Here is a 14,769-nt window from a genome sequence, read left to right on the forward strand (position 1 = left end):
GTGAACTGCGGGTGTTACGCTCACCGAAATTCGCGGACGAGGTTGTGTTCGGCTGTCGAAACCTCTGTATGTTTCTCGCACGTGCGTTTGCTGTGAGAAATTTCGCTGATTTTTGTCGGGAGGTACACGCGTGTCAGTGACAGCAGCCTATTTTGAGCTGCTTGAAAAAATTGCGATTTCACACGTAATCGTTTCACGGGTATTTAGCACGCCTACTCTAACATTTGAATTTCGTACGTGCGAACTTCTGCGAGCTGCGCGCTGGGGCAGCAGCGCCCTTTCAGCATTTCGACAATTACTTATTTCTGCTATTAGAATTTATGCGCATTATTTCGCTATATAGAGTGGTTTTTACTCGTTTTCAGTCTCTAACTGATCCTACTTATGGGGAGTGGCTACTCTTACCTTTATACAGCACCACACCACTGTTCAAGTGAGTGCCGAAACGCTCGCCAAGGTCAAGTATGATGTACACAAATTAGCGGGGGACAGGTTGGTCTGCCTCCAAATAAATGATGCTTTTTCATATTTTTTTGCGCGAACGACCCCGTGGAGTTGGGGTCGAGAAATGGTGTAGAATGAACCTCGATATCTTTATTGTTACTGCATGCAGTTGCTTTTTAGAAAATGGGGATTTTTATAGCTGGTATACATTATCTTCACAGCAGTACACTGGTTGTCTTGGTCGTGGTTCACTGTTACAAATCCATGCTGGAATATGAGAACTGCACTGAATATTCAAAAGAGTGAGTGTATGTCGGTGACATACGCTCTCCTGCTGACTTCTGCACCTGACTTCTGACTTCTCTGCTTTATATTCATCATCCAATTATGCAACCACTAATGAAAAATCGACCAATCGATTTTCAATTTTGATCTTTCTCTGTCTCGCTGCCTTCGGTTTGTTTTTTTTGTCATGATTTCCTAAACTCATCAATTCAACCTGTTTCGTAGAACACGAGCATCAACATACATAAGCCAGGGTTTCGGCAAGCTGTCGCGCATGCACTAGTACTTTTTTATTTAGTACATGACACAATGTCATACCTCGACAACTGATAAACTGGTAGTTGTTTGTACTCTTTTATTGAAGTCAAAAGAGTAACAATGGGACTGCACATCCCAGTGTTCACCCTCATGCAGAGAGATGTATGATTTCTTGAATAAAATGTGTCGTACAGCACTGAAAAATGTTTCCGTACCAGACCATCTTGTTGAAAAACGACCATCACAAGACAGCGGGACGAAACAGCGACGCACAAATGCCACGGCATACAGATGACCATGAATGTGACACTGGCACCGGGCGCCCAGCTGACGCGGGGGTGGCAAGGGGGGGGGGGGCGTTTCTTTCTCTTTTTTTTTCCGCGCTCGCGCTTTTGGCTGAACGGTTCTGCGTAAGTTGATGCCGGCTCTAGGCTTCAGGCTGGGACGAGAGAGACGGCGGCTCTCCTCCCTTTTTTTCGTTTTTTCCTTCTTGTGTCTACTCTTACCAGCTGTATGCGTTACTTCAGCAGCGCGCGGCTGACACGTGTATTTTTATTGCTTGGTCCCATATAGACAGGATTTTAGTCAGTACGCAGGAGTGCACCGCCTATATGCCGTTCGTTAACCGGCACCTGACTGACAGTGTAGGCTTGTCGTGGCACGCGAGGAGGATGTAATCCCGCATGTCGGCTGGTACAACGAGGAGGAAGGCTTTCTTGCTACATCGAGCATTTTACTTGTAAAGGATGCCCCTACGTAGGCAAAAGCATGACAGTTTGCGAGCAATACGCCGAGGAACGAGAGAATTTCGGCTTTCTATGGAATCGATAGCTGGGCGAAATTCCTGACGTGCTCGCTGTCTAGACATTAAGTCAGAATCGCTGAGGGCTCCGAGAAAGCCATCAGCATACTCCGAGTACATATCAGGATGCCCTACGGGTGCTCGAGAAAGTACGTGGGCATCTTCGTGCTTGCGCCCAGACCTATACACAATCGTGATGTCAAACTCTTGCAAGCGCAAACTCCACCAAACGAGACGACTAGACAGATTACGGAGATTGGCCAGCCAACACAGCTAATGGTGATCATTCACCATCTTGAAGGAATGGCCGTAGAGGTAAAGTCGAAACTTTGCCGTTGCCCACACGACTGCGAGGCATTCCTTCTCTGTAGTCAAATAGTTGGCCTCGGCTCGAAAGAGAGTACGATTGGCGTAAGCTATCACACGTTCAACGCCGTTGTGCCATTGTACAAGGACATCCCCAAGTTTGATGTTGCTGGCATCTGTGTGAACTTCAAAATCAGCGTCCTAATCAAAATGCGCAAGAACAGGTGCTGCTTGCACTCACTGCCGTAACTCTGCGAAAGCCGCTTCTTGGTCTGAACTCCAGGCAAACGGTACATCCTCTGGAGTGAGTGGCGTGAGCGGTCCGGCTATCGTCGAGAAGTTGGTAATGAACCGGCGATAATAAGCACACAAGCCGAGGAAACGCCACACTGCATTTTTGTCTGACGGAACAGGGAAAGTGGCGACTGCTTCAGTTTTGTCTGGGTCAGGCTGAACTCCATCCATACTTACAACATGTCCCAGAAATTTCAGCTCATCGCAGCTGAAATGGCAGTTCTGAGGTTTTAGCGTGAGTGCGGCTGAACGAATAGCTTCCGGAACCATTCTTAGGCGCTTCAGATGTTCTTCGAAACTTTCAGAGATAATGAGAACATTGTCAAAATATAAAAGGCAGCTTTGCGACTTCAAGCTAGCGAGAACGATATCCATCATCCACTGGAACGTTGCTGGAGCCGAACAGAGGCCGAAAAGAAGAACTCGGAATCCATAAAGCCCATCGGGAGTTACAAACGCTGTCTTCACTCGGTCTTGCTCATCGACCTCTATCTGCCAATACTTCACGTGTCACAGCCCGTCGAGAGAATCATCAACCCGTGGAAGCGGGTTGATGATTCTTCCTTTGTGATGCTGTTGAGCTTCCTGTAATTATTAAAAAACGCAGAGTTCCGTTTTTCTTCACTAGAACGACTGGCGAAAACCATGGGCTAATGGGCGGTTGTATCACACTATCGTTAAGCATCTTCTTTACCTCCCTCTGTATAGCCTCGCGTTGTTTAGCCGAGACACGGTAAGGTTACTGGCGGATTGGGCGAACATCATTTTTGGTAATAATTCGGTGCTTTGTGAGGGGTGTTTGACCAACTCTTGATGAAGAGGCGAAGCACAATTGAAATTCTTTCAACAATGGCATGCGGCTTCAATGCATGCCGATTATTTGATCGCAGGGACCATGGAGGGCCATAAAAGACTAAAAAAAGGGAGACCCTAGACAACTGACTGCAAGTTGTATACACAAGATGCAAAAACTGGAGTACTATCTTGTCCGTCTGAAAATCTGGAACTAACGTTTTGAGCACGGAGGGTCAGATAGGGATTCAAGTAGACCCAACAGATTCACTGGCTGGGTTCATAATACTGGTAATACAGGCACTAACACTTGTGGAAATGTGGTTTATATCTCATAAGAGGGCCGATCTCAATGAAAAACAGCTGTAATTATCTTTGGCCCAGATAACAAAGATGTTTACGTTCACCTATTGGAAGAAATAGAATAAAGAAGACACACTTAGGTTCGCATGAGCTCTTCTTGGAAGCAGAGCTACCAACGGCTTCGCCTACCGGCATTTAAAACGAGGAGAAATGGAGGGTCCTGAAGCAACTTCCGGGAAAGCTCACCAGTCGGCCTGACGTCGGTCAACAAGAATGACATTCACTAGAGTTTCAAACCTCACCATGACTAATACCAATGACGAACACAGAGAGTAGGTGCTTGCCTCTCAGTAGAGACGACTACTGCGTATTAAGATAGGACAAGCCCTTCTCTTGAGACAAGGCTGCGAAACTGGCATACGAGAGTTCTGATGCAGAACCATATACCAGATGAGATAAGCTCTACATACAAAGTCACTCCCATCTGTAGGCCTAACCATCCTCGAGTCACCACGGCAGGCCCACAATGATGGTGTGAATTGTAACTAAAACTTAGAAAATGAGAAAATAAAAGAGAATCAGTGTGTTGATGCTGCTATATAAACTCAAATAAAAATACCCCACTGTTATTCTAAGGCACGCCAAAGTTGTACCAAAGAATCGCCTTGCATCCGATGCAGAGGTAGCAGTAGTCGCTCTAGCAGTCGCAGGCCCGGACCGTCACTAGTGATTATGTAAAGCACCACTTGAACGAATGTCCCTAAAGCGAACTAGTTAGCTGTACAAACTTTAATTGAATCCCCCGCAAAACTAGCATTGGACGTGTTGCTAATGTATTTAAGTTTGAATAAAACCACTGTAGACTGCACCTAAATTCTACGAACATCTTTATGACACTTTCCTATGCCTCTCATGTCATATTGCGTCGGTTGCCACTCTGCAAGACTGTCAGCAGACAGGACTTAGCGTTGTGACTATCGCCTTGAAACATGCGCCATTCTGTCTAAGGAAGAAATTCTTGGGAGTATCCAGCCTCAGGAAAAATAAGAGGAGAATAATTAAATAAACCTTCTAAGAAGCACAAGCATTTTTTGTTAAAAACACTGATACATTGAAAAAGTGAAGTATTTCGCTGCTTAGCAGAGCATAGTGAGAAACAAAGGAGTCCCGGACCCGAGCATCTGGCCACATTGAAGACGTAGTAGGACCAGTCTTATCTTGGCCTACTTTCATAGACTAGCAAAGTTTCTCGATAATTTCCACGCTCCTTGGGAATGATGTTCATTAGGTGTTGCTGTTGTCAGATGTCACGCTGCGTGGTAATTTGCTGCTTCGCCCCTTTGAGAGTCGGGTTGCATTTCGCGTGTGTTTGGTTCACATGTGCATCCAGGGTCGATGAGTGCTTCAGAATCTGCGATTATTCCTCTTCTTCGCTTGACGAGGACAATGATGAAGTCGATGCATTCTAAATCTGTTGGGTGGCGACCTCGCCAAAAACAGGAATCTGGTCGAATTTCGAGGGCAGCAGAGGTTCATCCACGTGCGCTTTTGTTGGTGGCATAATAGCGTTGTCCGTCGCGGCATCGTGTACGACGGCGTACGTGGAGCTGGCGTCTTTGTGTGCGTTATTTTGAGTCGTGGCAGCTCATTTGGAGACATTATTGCGCGTGTCTTCTGACGAATTGTCGATCACGGCGAGTCCCGCTTCACAACAGTCTTCGTTCGTGTCGGTTTCGCGCATGATGAACATTATGTAGTGCTGGAGCTGTGTAGTGTAGCGATGGTGCCTTCAGCACAAGTATCTGGCGTCAGGCGCCATCTCCTCATGTTCGGTGGTGCCGTAGACAGTCATGGGGTGCATGTACTCGGTTGAGTGCGGCTCGTAGCAGCTCTTCTATTCACACTCCCGACCGTCGACTTGCTTGGACTTGAGAAAAGACGAACTGGAGACCATACCACCAGGATAGACTTGAGGGGCATGTAGGGTGAATTGTAGGGTTCCGCGTGTTGTTCCTAAGGCAAGCCGCTGAAGTACGCCGTGCCACGTGACAGATAGTACATGCGTTTGTCACATGTGCAGTCTAGAAAATAAAATTGCTTTGGCGAGCTGTCACTCACACCATAGGGCATTGGGCCCTTGAAGTTGGTGTGCATCGTGCACCCACTGTTTCTTTGCCCAGTGAGCTCTCCACGGCGTACCTCGTGGATGAGTCCTTGCACCGAACCGCAGTCGAACGCACAGCAAGCAGCAGGTCTTCCGACGTGTACCTGAAACTCGTTGGAGTTGGCGTTGGAGCTGTGAGTCCCGTCAAAAGTGAAATGGCAACCTGGGTCGAACACTAGGTGAGAGGAGTCGTGAGGACGATCGACGGTAAAGTCTCTGCCCACGGTGACATCGAAGCCTGAGTGGTCGAGAGGCCATTTGAAAGCGAAGTTGCGGCCTGCTGTGACGTCGAGGTTAAAAGGGTCGAGAAGCAGGTTGAAGGCGACGTCCCCGCCTGCTGCCACGACGACGTGAGAGGAGTCGAGAGGCTGTTCGAAGACTAAGTTTCTGCCTGCTTTGACGTCGAGGCGAGAGGAGTCGAAAGGCTGATCAAAGATGAGGTCACGGCAGCCTGCGATGTGGATTCGAGAGCATTACTAAGTGCAGTGGTGGTGACGGCGGTTGATACGGGTGTGGTTGGTGGCCACGCTTGGTTGCATGGCAAACTCTTGTTTTGGCGCAGACTACTCTATCCTCGTATTCGCTGGTGGTGGTCAACTCTGCCTCCAGTTCCTATCCGTGTAGCGCGGCTTGAATCTCCTTGTCGAAGTTGATGAGGTGGGCGTGTTTCACCACAATGATGCTGATGGCTTCTTAGAGCCTGTGAGGTGGGGTCGTCGAGTCGTCCAGGCGTCTAGCGTCGAGGTTGCTTTGGTGACGGTAGTCCGGTAGAAACCACGCTGTATTTAGAGCTGGTTCATTGTCGAAAGTCGAGGGCCAAATGACCGGGTCGTTTTTAGCACCAGAAGGAAGTGTGCAGAACGAAGAAGGAGACCCGGACCCGAATGTCTAGCTGCATCGAAGGTCAACAAAACAACCGCTCGAGCCAGCGCCCGTGGCTAATGCTCGTGCCCGCCACCCCTTCTTCCTTTTTTGTTTGTAAGAAGTATTTTGCTAGAGAAAGGTTATGACATATTAGGTCTGTAGTCAAGATTCCGACGGAATCCCGTCTGGTCGAGGACGAACATAGTGCAAAGTAACAAAAACGACGACCAATGTGAAATACACAAAAATTAAAACCACGTTTCGGCTCCCCACACAGGATTCTTGTTCACAGCTCACAGACTGTGAACAAGGCTCCCGTGTGGGGAGCCGAAATGCTTTTTAATTTTTGTGTATTTCACCTTGGTAGGCGTTTTCGTTACTTTGCAGTATTAGGACTGAGTCACCGAGTTAATGGTCACTGCAGTCTTAGGTGCACTATTGCAGCACAAGTTTACAACATTTTTGAGAAGATGCTAAATAAGCAAAAGTTCCCATACTGAGATACATAATTTCAAAGTAGAAGAAATTTTCAATCAAAAACTGATATTTTCTTTAACTCTTGATAACAAGGGCTCAGTGACTTCAAGTCTGTTTCAGTGAAGTTTCAATCTATCACTGGCTTTAGGGACACCTGTAAGGAATACATCAAATCTGGCTTGGCGAAAAAGCCACTAGCATTTTAAGTAACGGAGACGTGAGTACAAAAAAACGCTATAGTTTGGGCTCTAATACATGCAGCCAGTGCCTGGAAACTTCACAACAGTTCCGGAGCTTGAGGGTACTGTGGTACAGGGAGATCAGAAATCGTGAGCAAAGGTGGTGGCTTTTGCTTATATGAGTGTTGTCAAACACTCCAGGGAAATTATAACGTTATATCTCTATCTCCCATAATAAATGTAGAGTAGTACTTTCAGCAGCTACAAGCTAATTCATACTCATGCTTTTTATTTAGAATAACATAATTCACATGGTGTACATCTACACTTGTTCTTGGTGTAAAGAGTAAACCACACCACTCCACACAACTTGGCGGTGGCATAAGATAAAAACAGAACTTATATATCACACCTGGCCGATACAGTGGGGGTGCTGCTCTGTCCAGGTGAAAAGTGTATGATTAGATCTGGCTAGCTGGACAGGCCAGATGGTTAGCTAAGGTTGAAGTAGACCTGCAACCTAACCACGGGCACTCTGCTGACCACTAGCGATAGAGGCAATGAAGTTTAATTCCACTTGTCTTTTCCACGGAACTCGACAGCGCTAGATTGTTACAACCCACGTTACGTTTAGTTACACACACGCATTCAGGAGTAACTTTGTAAGCATGCTTGTCCGTGTTGGTCTAATAAGGTTGCTTGTTGAGAAAGAAATGACGGTGTCCAAAAGAATGTGTGTAACCAAAACAAAAAAAAAAACGTTCCGGCGTATTTATCCCAACCATCTTTAAAAATGTACTTTTTTCAGTTTTATTTCAGAGCTTTTCACGACACGCCAGGTCAGCCACTGTTTGCTGTAGACGACATCGAGTACACAGCCTGTGCATTGCCAAGTAAGAGACAGATGTATATTTTCATTCTATAAGCAGCGCATATCTGTGTATTGCTAAGGTTTCATTCAGAATACGCAGTTGCAGTGTCAGACAATCAGCCCATTGCAATTTTTCATTCACGTGATTGCTAAAGTACAATTAAGAAATGCCTCTTGATTACGGAACATCAGTCTTGTACCATTTGTTGTGTCCTTGGTTATAGTTGTGTCCTTGGTTATTGCCGAATTATCACCCTCGTGCTAACAAACCTATACTGCCATATAACTCGGCGCACTCCAAGCTCGTCAAGTGAGGGATTGTTAAGATGTGCCTTACTGACACCTTGAAGAAGTCCTGCCAGCATTGTTTGCCTTTAAGCATGAGAGAGCAAACAAAACGTTGAGCTGACTAGGGGTACCCACAACACGTCCTGACTTCTGTCGCGGAAAGGCTTCTGAGGCAAATCCGCTCCGACGGAGCCGCGAAAACGCGTGCTACGCCTGCAAGGAAAGGATTAGCTGTAATCCCATATATTCATAGTGTTTCACATAACCTCAAGAAATTAGCACAACAATGCAACGTGCGAGTAGTTTTCTCGGCACCCACCAAGCTAAACAGTCTTTGCCGAAAGACGAAACCGGAGCGCCCAGAGAAAGGTTTGTGTGAAAAGCATCACCGTATTAGGTTTGTCGCGTGCATCACAGGAGTCATCTACCGGATCCCATTAACGTGTGATGCATGCTATATAGGCCAAACCGGTAGATGCATCAATGATAGGCTGAACGAACACAAGAGTAACGTGGCCAAGGCACAGCCTGAGGGTTTTCTTGCGATTCACTGCAAAAAATGCGGGTGCCAACCCCTCTTTAATCGCACCAGCATAATCGGAAGAAGCACTAACCAAATGACAAGGCTCAATATAAAAGCGAAATTCATTGCTAAGTTTGGGGACGCATGTATAAGCAAGCCATCGGTATCATTATCATTGAAAGAATTGCATTATTTGGATGTCGCATGAGTTGCAGTAGATCACAATTTTCTGGTTCAAGCACGTGATTGTGACGTGCCATGTTTGGTATAAGTATTGCTGTTTCTCAGATTAAACCGCATTGTTGAAAGTTAGCGCCGTGTATGTGTTCTGTGTCTTCTTCTCTGTCCCGTCCTCGATGCGCTATACCTTGAACAACATAAATAACCAACAAGCCCATCGTGCAACCTTGCCGAATGGCGTCGATGGCCCCAATTTTAGCGTCACACTACTTTGTTCAACGCCTATTTAGACCTAGTGGAATGAAGGATCATTTCACAAGAGATGCAACCTTAATGGTACAAATTTATTCCTGCTCAGCGCTCCTGCTCTGAAAGCAGAAGCACTTAATTCCTCTAGAACGTGAGTCATCCTGGCAGGATGGTAGTACTTAACTTCCGCGTCAAAAGCCCAATCTTCTAAACAGGTGCCAAGCGCGGAGAACATGTGGCGAGTTTCTGTATAGAAACACGTACTGTAACATTTAAATTTGATTCCTCTTGGCTTTAACTCGAAATAGGCAGTGCTAACTAATCGGGCTTTAGCAAAGACGCACTCTAAACTACAAGCGCCTAACATTCGGTTGTTCACTCGGAAACCTTAATAAAACACTTTGCAACCAAGCATAACTCTGGGCGTTGGCAGAAAAGTGCAAGAGACCGGAAAAAAGCAGCAAAACTTCATTTTTGTAATACTCGTAAAATATCTGCCTCATGTAAGCCGCATCTAAGAAAGAAAATTTGTTATCATGAATCGCTAAGAAAGCGTGGTTGACACACAGTTTTCTATTTTTTCTTAATTTCATAGGATTCAACGACATCTTTTGCAGCTGCATCTCTATGTTTGATATAAGCAGGTTCTTTATTCAAATGAACCTACTTACTCAAATTATAAGCGGCAATTTCTTCTCTGCATGGCTAGATGCGTATGCACCTCGCCGTGCACACACCTATGCTCTTTAGGTCAGCTGTGCAGGCACCTTACCCGTTTACCAAATATATAAAGTGGCCACACAAAAAAAAAACGGAACACTTCTCGGAACTTTCGTAGGTCTCAAATATTGGAACTTGGTTTACTTGGTTTACAGTGTGTGGACTGATCTCTTGTAACTTGAGTGAGGCAGCTCAACGTTTCGCTACTCCGGACCAAATGTAAGGCACACGACGTCATGTGTGTTTGTGTCTTCGCTTGTGTCCCTATAGTTTACGCCCTTATTCTCTATACTTGCACACCAATTCAATCACATTGCTCTGCTGACCTTGTACATGCCTCCTACTCCTTGCTGAAGGGTGGGAATGAGCAAGAAATAATTATTTACGAACCGTAACCGATTATGGTAATTGGCACGTAGACATCAATAGGAGCCTTCGAATCAGGCTAGAACGTGTCGCTATGCTGATAACATATCATGTATTTATGGGAGACTGAGCCCAGACTTAGCTTATGGTGCGTGGGAGATTGAACCTTCCCAAAACACTGTGTTATATTACCTTGCCCTAAGGAAGTCCCATTTCCTTCGAAAAGTAAGTTTGCTTATGTACTTCATGGACACTAAGCAGACACTCACGCTCACACCTTATACTCGTAGTGCTAAGGAATGTGCATGTTACATTCAATAAACTAAGTTGTATCCGCTTCAATTACTTCTAGGTAAGCTTTTATGAACGAGGTCTACCGATGCCCAAGTGTCCGCAGCTAGCACTTCTGAGAACAGTGATTTTTACTCTGTGGTAGAATTGTCAGCCAAGCAAACTGTGGTGTTGTTTTCAATAAGGCAATGCACAGAAGCTTCAATGAAGCTCATAGTCCTGGTCGTTTGGTTTTTGCTTATCTGCAGCTAAGCAAGACAGCTGTGATGACACGGAATTCCGCTGTGCTAATGGAGCTTGCGTGATGCAGTACGACCGGTGCGACTACGTGGATGACTGCGGGGACAACAGTGACGAGAAAAATTGCGGTTGGTTTCCTGCACATGTTTAGTACATAAAAGTAAATAGTGCATAGTATAAATACACCAGCGACTGCAATGTTAGTTGCTGAGACTATGTACCAGGTATCGCATTCAGCTGTGTCATTAGTAACAGTAAGGCGATATTCTGAAAGCTTTCAAAAGAAGGCACTTCACTCATTTGGTCGATACTCAATCCCCAGTGTTTATGCCATCATTATTTCTTGGTAGAGGAATCGCGCAATCAGAAGAAAAAATGACAAACCACTTCCCCCAAGAACTACCCTAAACCTGAATCAATACTGTTACGTGCGGCGTCAAGGCCGTGATGCGGTCAGTGATAAGCAAGCGTGGCATGCCGTGTCGAAAAACGAAGCACTCATTGATGAACGTGAGGACGTGTTGCGTCGAAAAGTCGGGAACGGCCCTGACTTTTATTTTTAATACTTCCAAAAATTGCAGGCCCTTCTCGGCCCCAAGCAGGAGTGGGATTATCATTAAAGACAATACCAACAATAAGGATTAGAACTAGCGACAACATCAGTAGCAAACCACAATTAACAAGCAAAAGAAAATGAATAAATAAATATGCTTTGCAATAACAACAACACATTATAAAAGATAAAATATGCGCGTACAATATTTCAACACGTGAGATGAACACCATGGATAAAAAGGTGAACGCGATAATCAACTGCAACGAAGCTGTCTAACATAGACAGAACTTTACATATCAAACTAAAGGTCCACTTCGGGATATAATTCGTCACGACGATGAGGAACTTGTTGCTCCGCGATGTACGTCGAAATGGTGCTATACGATCAAGTCCCACTATCTCAAAAGGTGTTTCCGTAGGAGGTATAGGTTGCATAGGGTCCAGTTGCGGATTTGTGGCCTTCCAAGCTTGACACACCGTGCACGAGAAAACGTAGCGGGAGATGTCAATGTGCACTCGCCACCACCAAAACCTCTCTTTTATGCGTGCCAGCGTCTTGTGCAGCCCGAGGTGACCGGCAGTCAGAGCGTCGTGGCACATAAATTACACTGTCTGTCGCATGGCTACAGGGACAACAAGAACACACGACCCGTGTCGATAATTTTGGTGATAAAGGATCCCCTCTCGGATGACGTACAAGTAACTTTCCCGACGACGCTTGGAACTACGTACTTCCCCAGATAGTCGCCGAGTTATATCGACAATTTTCCATCTTGTAGCTGTGTAGTTCGTAAATCAAGCACTGCAGTGACAAGGGAGATATCGCTGAAAGTTGTCGGGTGGCGAGAAAGGTAGTAACCGTCTTGATGGCGAGAGCTGCTGCGATGGACTATAGAAAAGTTGTAATCTTGCAGTTTAGGAACCCACCTGGCGAACTTAGCATTGAGGCCTTCTTTTTTGTTTGAAGCCAGTGAAGGGTGACATTGTCAGTGACGACCGTGAAGGTGTGACCATAAGCGTACGGACGAAATTTCTCCACTGCCCAAACTACTGCCTAGCACTCAAGCTTAGATGCGTGATATCGGCTCTCTGGTTGACTGAGTTGGCGGCTAACATAATCGTCTTGTTTCTCCTGCCCGTCTTCGTTAACTTGCAAGACAACAGCTCCGAGGCCAAGCCCACTGGCATCGGTGTGTGGAACCGTCAGGGCATTCTCGCCATAGTGTGCAAGTGCCGGTAGTGCTAGAAGGGCAGACTTGAGGTCGTGAAAGGTAGCTTCTTGGGTGGGGCCCTATTTTCAGTGAACTTCTTTCTTCAGTAGCTTGTTGAGAGGTGCCTTGCGAGAAGCGAAGACAGTGACAAAGCGTCTGAAATATGAGGCGAAGCCCAAGAAACTTTTCAGCTGCTTAGCCATGGTGAGAGGCGGAATACAGGCAATGGCTTGGAGCTTCATGGGATCAGGGCCGACGCCTTTGGCACTGACCATGTGCCCCAAGTGGGTAACTTCCGATAAGCTGAAGAAGCACTTGGAAGGCCTAATGGAAAGGCGAGCATCTTGGAGAGCATGGAAGACCATTCCCAAATGCCTGAGGTGTTCGAGAAACGCGAAAACGTAAACAATGTGTCGTCTAAATACACTAAAGCCATCGACCACATGAGATTCCCAAGAAGCCGATCCATTAATTGCTGAGATGTAAACAGCAGGACCGTTCAATAGTCTGAACGGAAGGTGATTAAACTGGTATAGACCGTCAGTTGTTACAAAAACGGTCTTTTCCGCGTCATTGGGGTCTAGTTCTACCTACCAATAGCCACGAAGAAGATGAAGCGTAGTAAAAAAACTGGCACCATGCAGGTGGTCAAGGGCATCGTCAAGACGAGGAAGCGGATACACGTCGAGCTTAGTATCACTGTTTAAGCGTCAATAATCAGCACACAAACGAATATTGCCGCTATTTCTTCCTGACAAGGACTGCGGGGGACGACCAGAGACCACACGAGCGCTTCTTTCGGCCCCACCTTGTGAAGCAAGGACTTGTAGGCAATCTGGTATACATAGACTTTCATCACTGCTTTGCTGTAGAAGGTGACTAGGCGTACCGTAACTCGGCGTACACTGGACATCAAAATCTGACAGGGTCCCTGCCGAGCTCTCCTGCATAGTCGGGGCAGCAGGTTCTCGGGCCACTGACGACGTAGGAGCGTTGCTGCGTGTAGATATGGGTTACCGTTGTTACCACTGCCAACAATTGTTACGTACAAGAGAAACTAACTCAAACGCAATCCAAAACCAACAATGTCTTCATCGTTATTTTTCTCTAGACTACCCTCACGCACCAGTCACTCCTTCGGTATGATCCACTACAATATATTATAATGCATGCTTACTACGTGAATCGAATTCGCGTTGAACTCTGCTCTTTGAGGCATGTTTGTCTAAGTACAGAGGGTATAGGGAATTTCCAATGCACAAGCAGTCATCGTATTAGTAATAGTACTTGTTTGTTCAATATTTGGCTCTAGTTTTTTCTTTTCTTGTTGAAAACCTTTTCCTTATATGAAACCTTGATTTTGTCGTATCTACCATCACAAGGTGACCACCGACTGGGCTGTAACTTCGACAATTCTTTCTGCGATTGGGTGCCTCAGGCACCTACGGAAAAATCTAAACTAACCTGGAGGCTCGAGCGTCCAGGTCCGTTCCTTTTGCAATCACCGACAAGGGACCACACAACCGGGACACCAGATGGTAAAGTACTCTTTGTGAATATTTATACAAAACATCACTTCAATTGATTGAGTCAACAGAACAATATTCTTTAAATCTATTTCATGTTCGCTCAACCACTGATACGAAAAATGTGGCTTCAAGCTTGACCGCTGCCGATCAAAATGGGGAGACTGGATTATTTTGTTGTAGCTCTGCACGTTGAAACACTCAAGTGCTCGGTAATATTTCAAGCCACCAAGTACAGCCCATATCATAATTCATCGTAGTCATTATGAGTAAAACACCCGAATTTAATGTATTGTTTTATTGATAGCTCGGTGTAATAGAAATTTACAAGATGTGGTAGAAACAACCGTACTGCGGTTGTAAGCTGTATAATTACTCTCACTTGTGCAAGCAAAAGAGAATATACAGTAGCATAGGTCGACCTACATGCAGTCAAAATAATGTATTCAGTCTGTTGCACGTCAATACAAAAAAGGCAGCATAGAACGAAACTACAGAAACATCAGGGTAATATGAAGTTGCAAACAAACCAGTGTCATACGGAAAAGCATGTTTCGTTGTTAGTTAACTTTATGTAGTT

General features: G+C 45.7%; 1 protein-coding gene across 1 annotated transcript in view; it reads left to right on the plus strand.

The window, feature by feature from the left end:
• Positions 1-14,769, plus strand: part of LOC119169739 (MAM and LDL-receptor class A domain-containing protein 1) — a 242,581-nt gene that overhangs the window by 163,566 nt on the left and 64,246 nt on the right. The window contains exons 38-40 of the mRNA XM_075886844.1: positions 7,977-8,061; positions 10,905-11,024; positions 14,046-14,201. Coding sequence (XP_075742959.1) covers positions 7,977-8,061; positions 10,905-11,024; positions 14,046-14,201 — 361 coding nt within the window. The remainder of the gene's footprint in view (positions 1-7,976; positions 8,062-10,904; positions 11,025-14,045; positions 14,202-14,769) is intronic.

Source organism: Rhipicephalus microplus, chromosome 2, assembly GCF_043290135.1.
Source record: "Rhipicephalus microplus isolate Deutch F79 chromosome 2, USDA_Rmic, whole genome shotgun sequence".
Taxonomy (NCBI): Eukaryota; Metazoa; Arthropoda; class Arachnida; order Ixodida; family Ixodidae; genus Rhipicephalus; species Rhipicephalus microplus.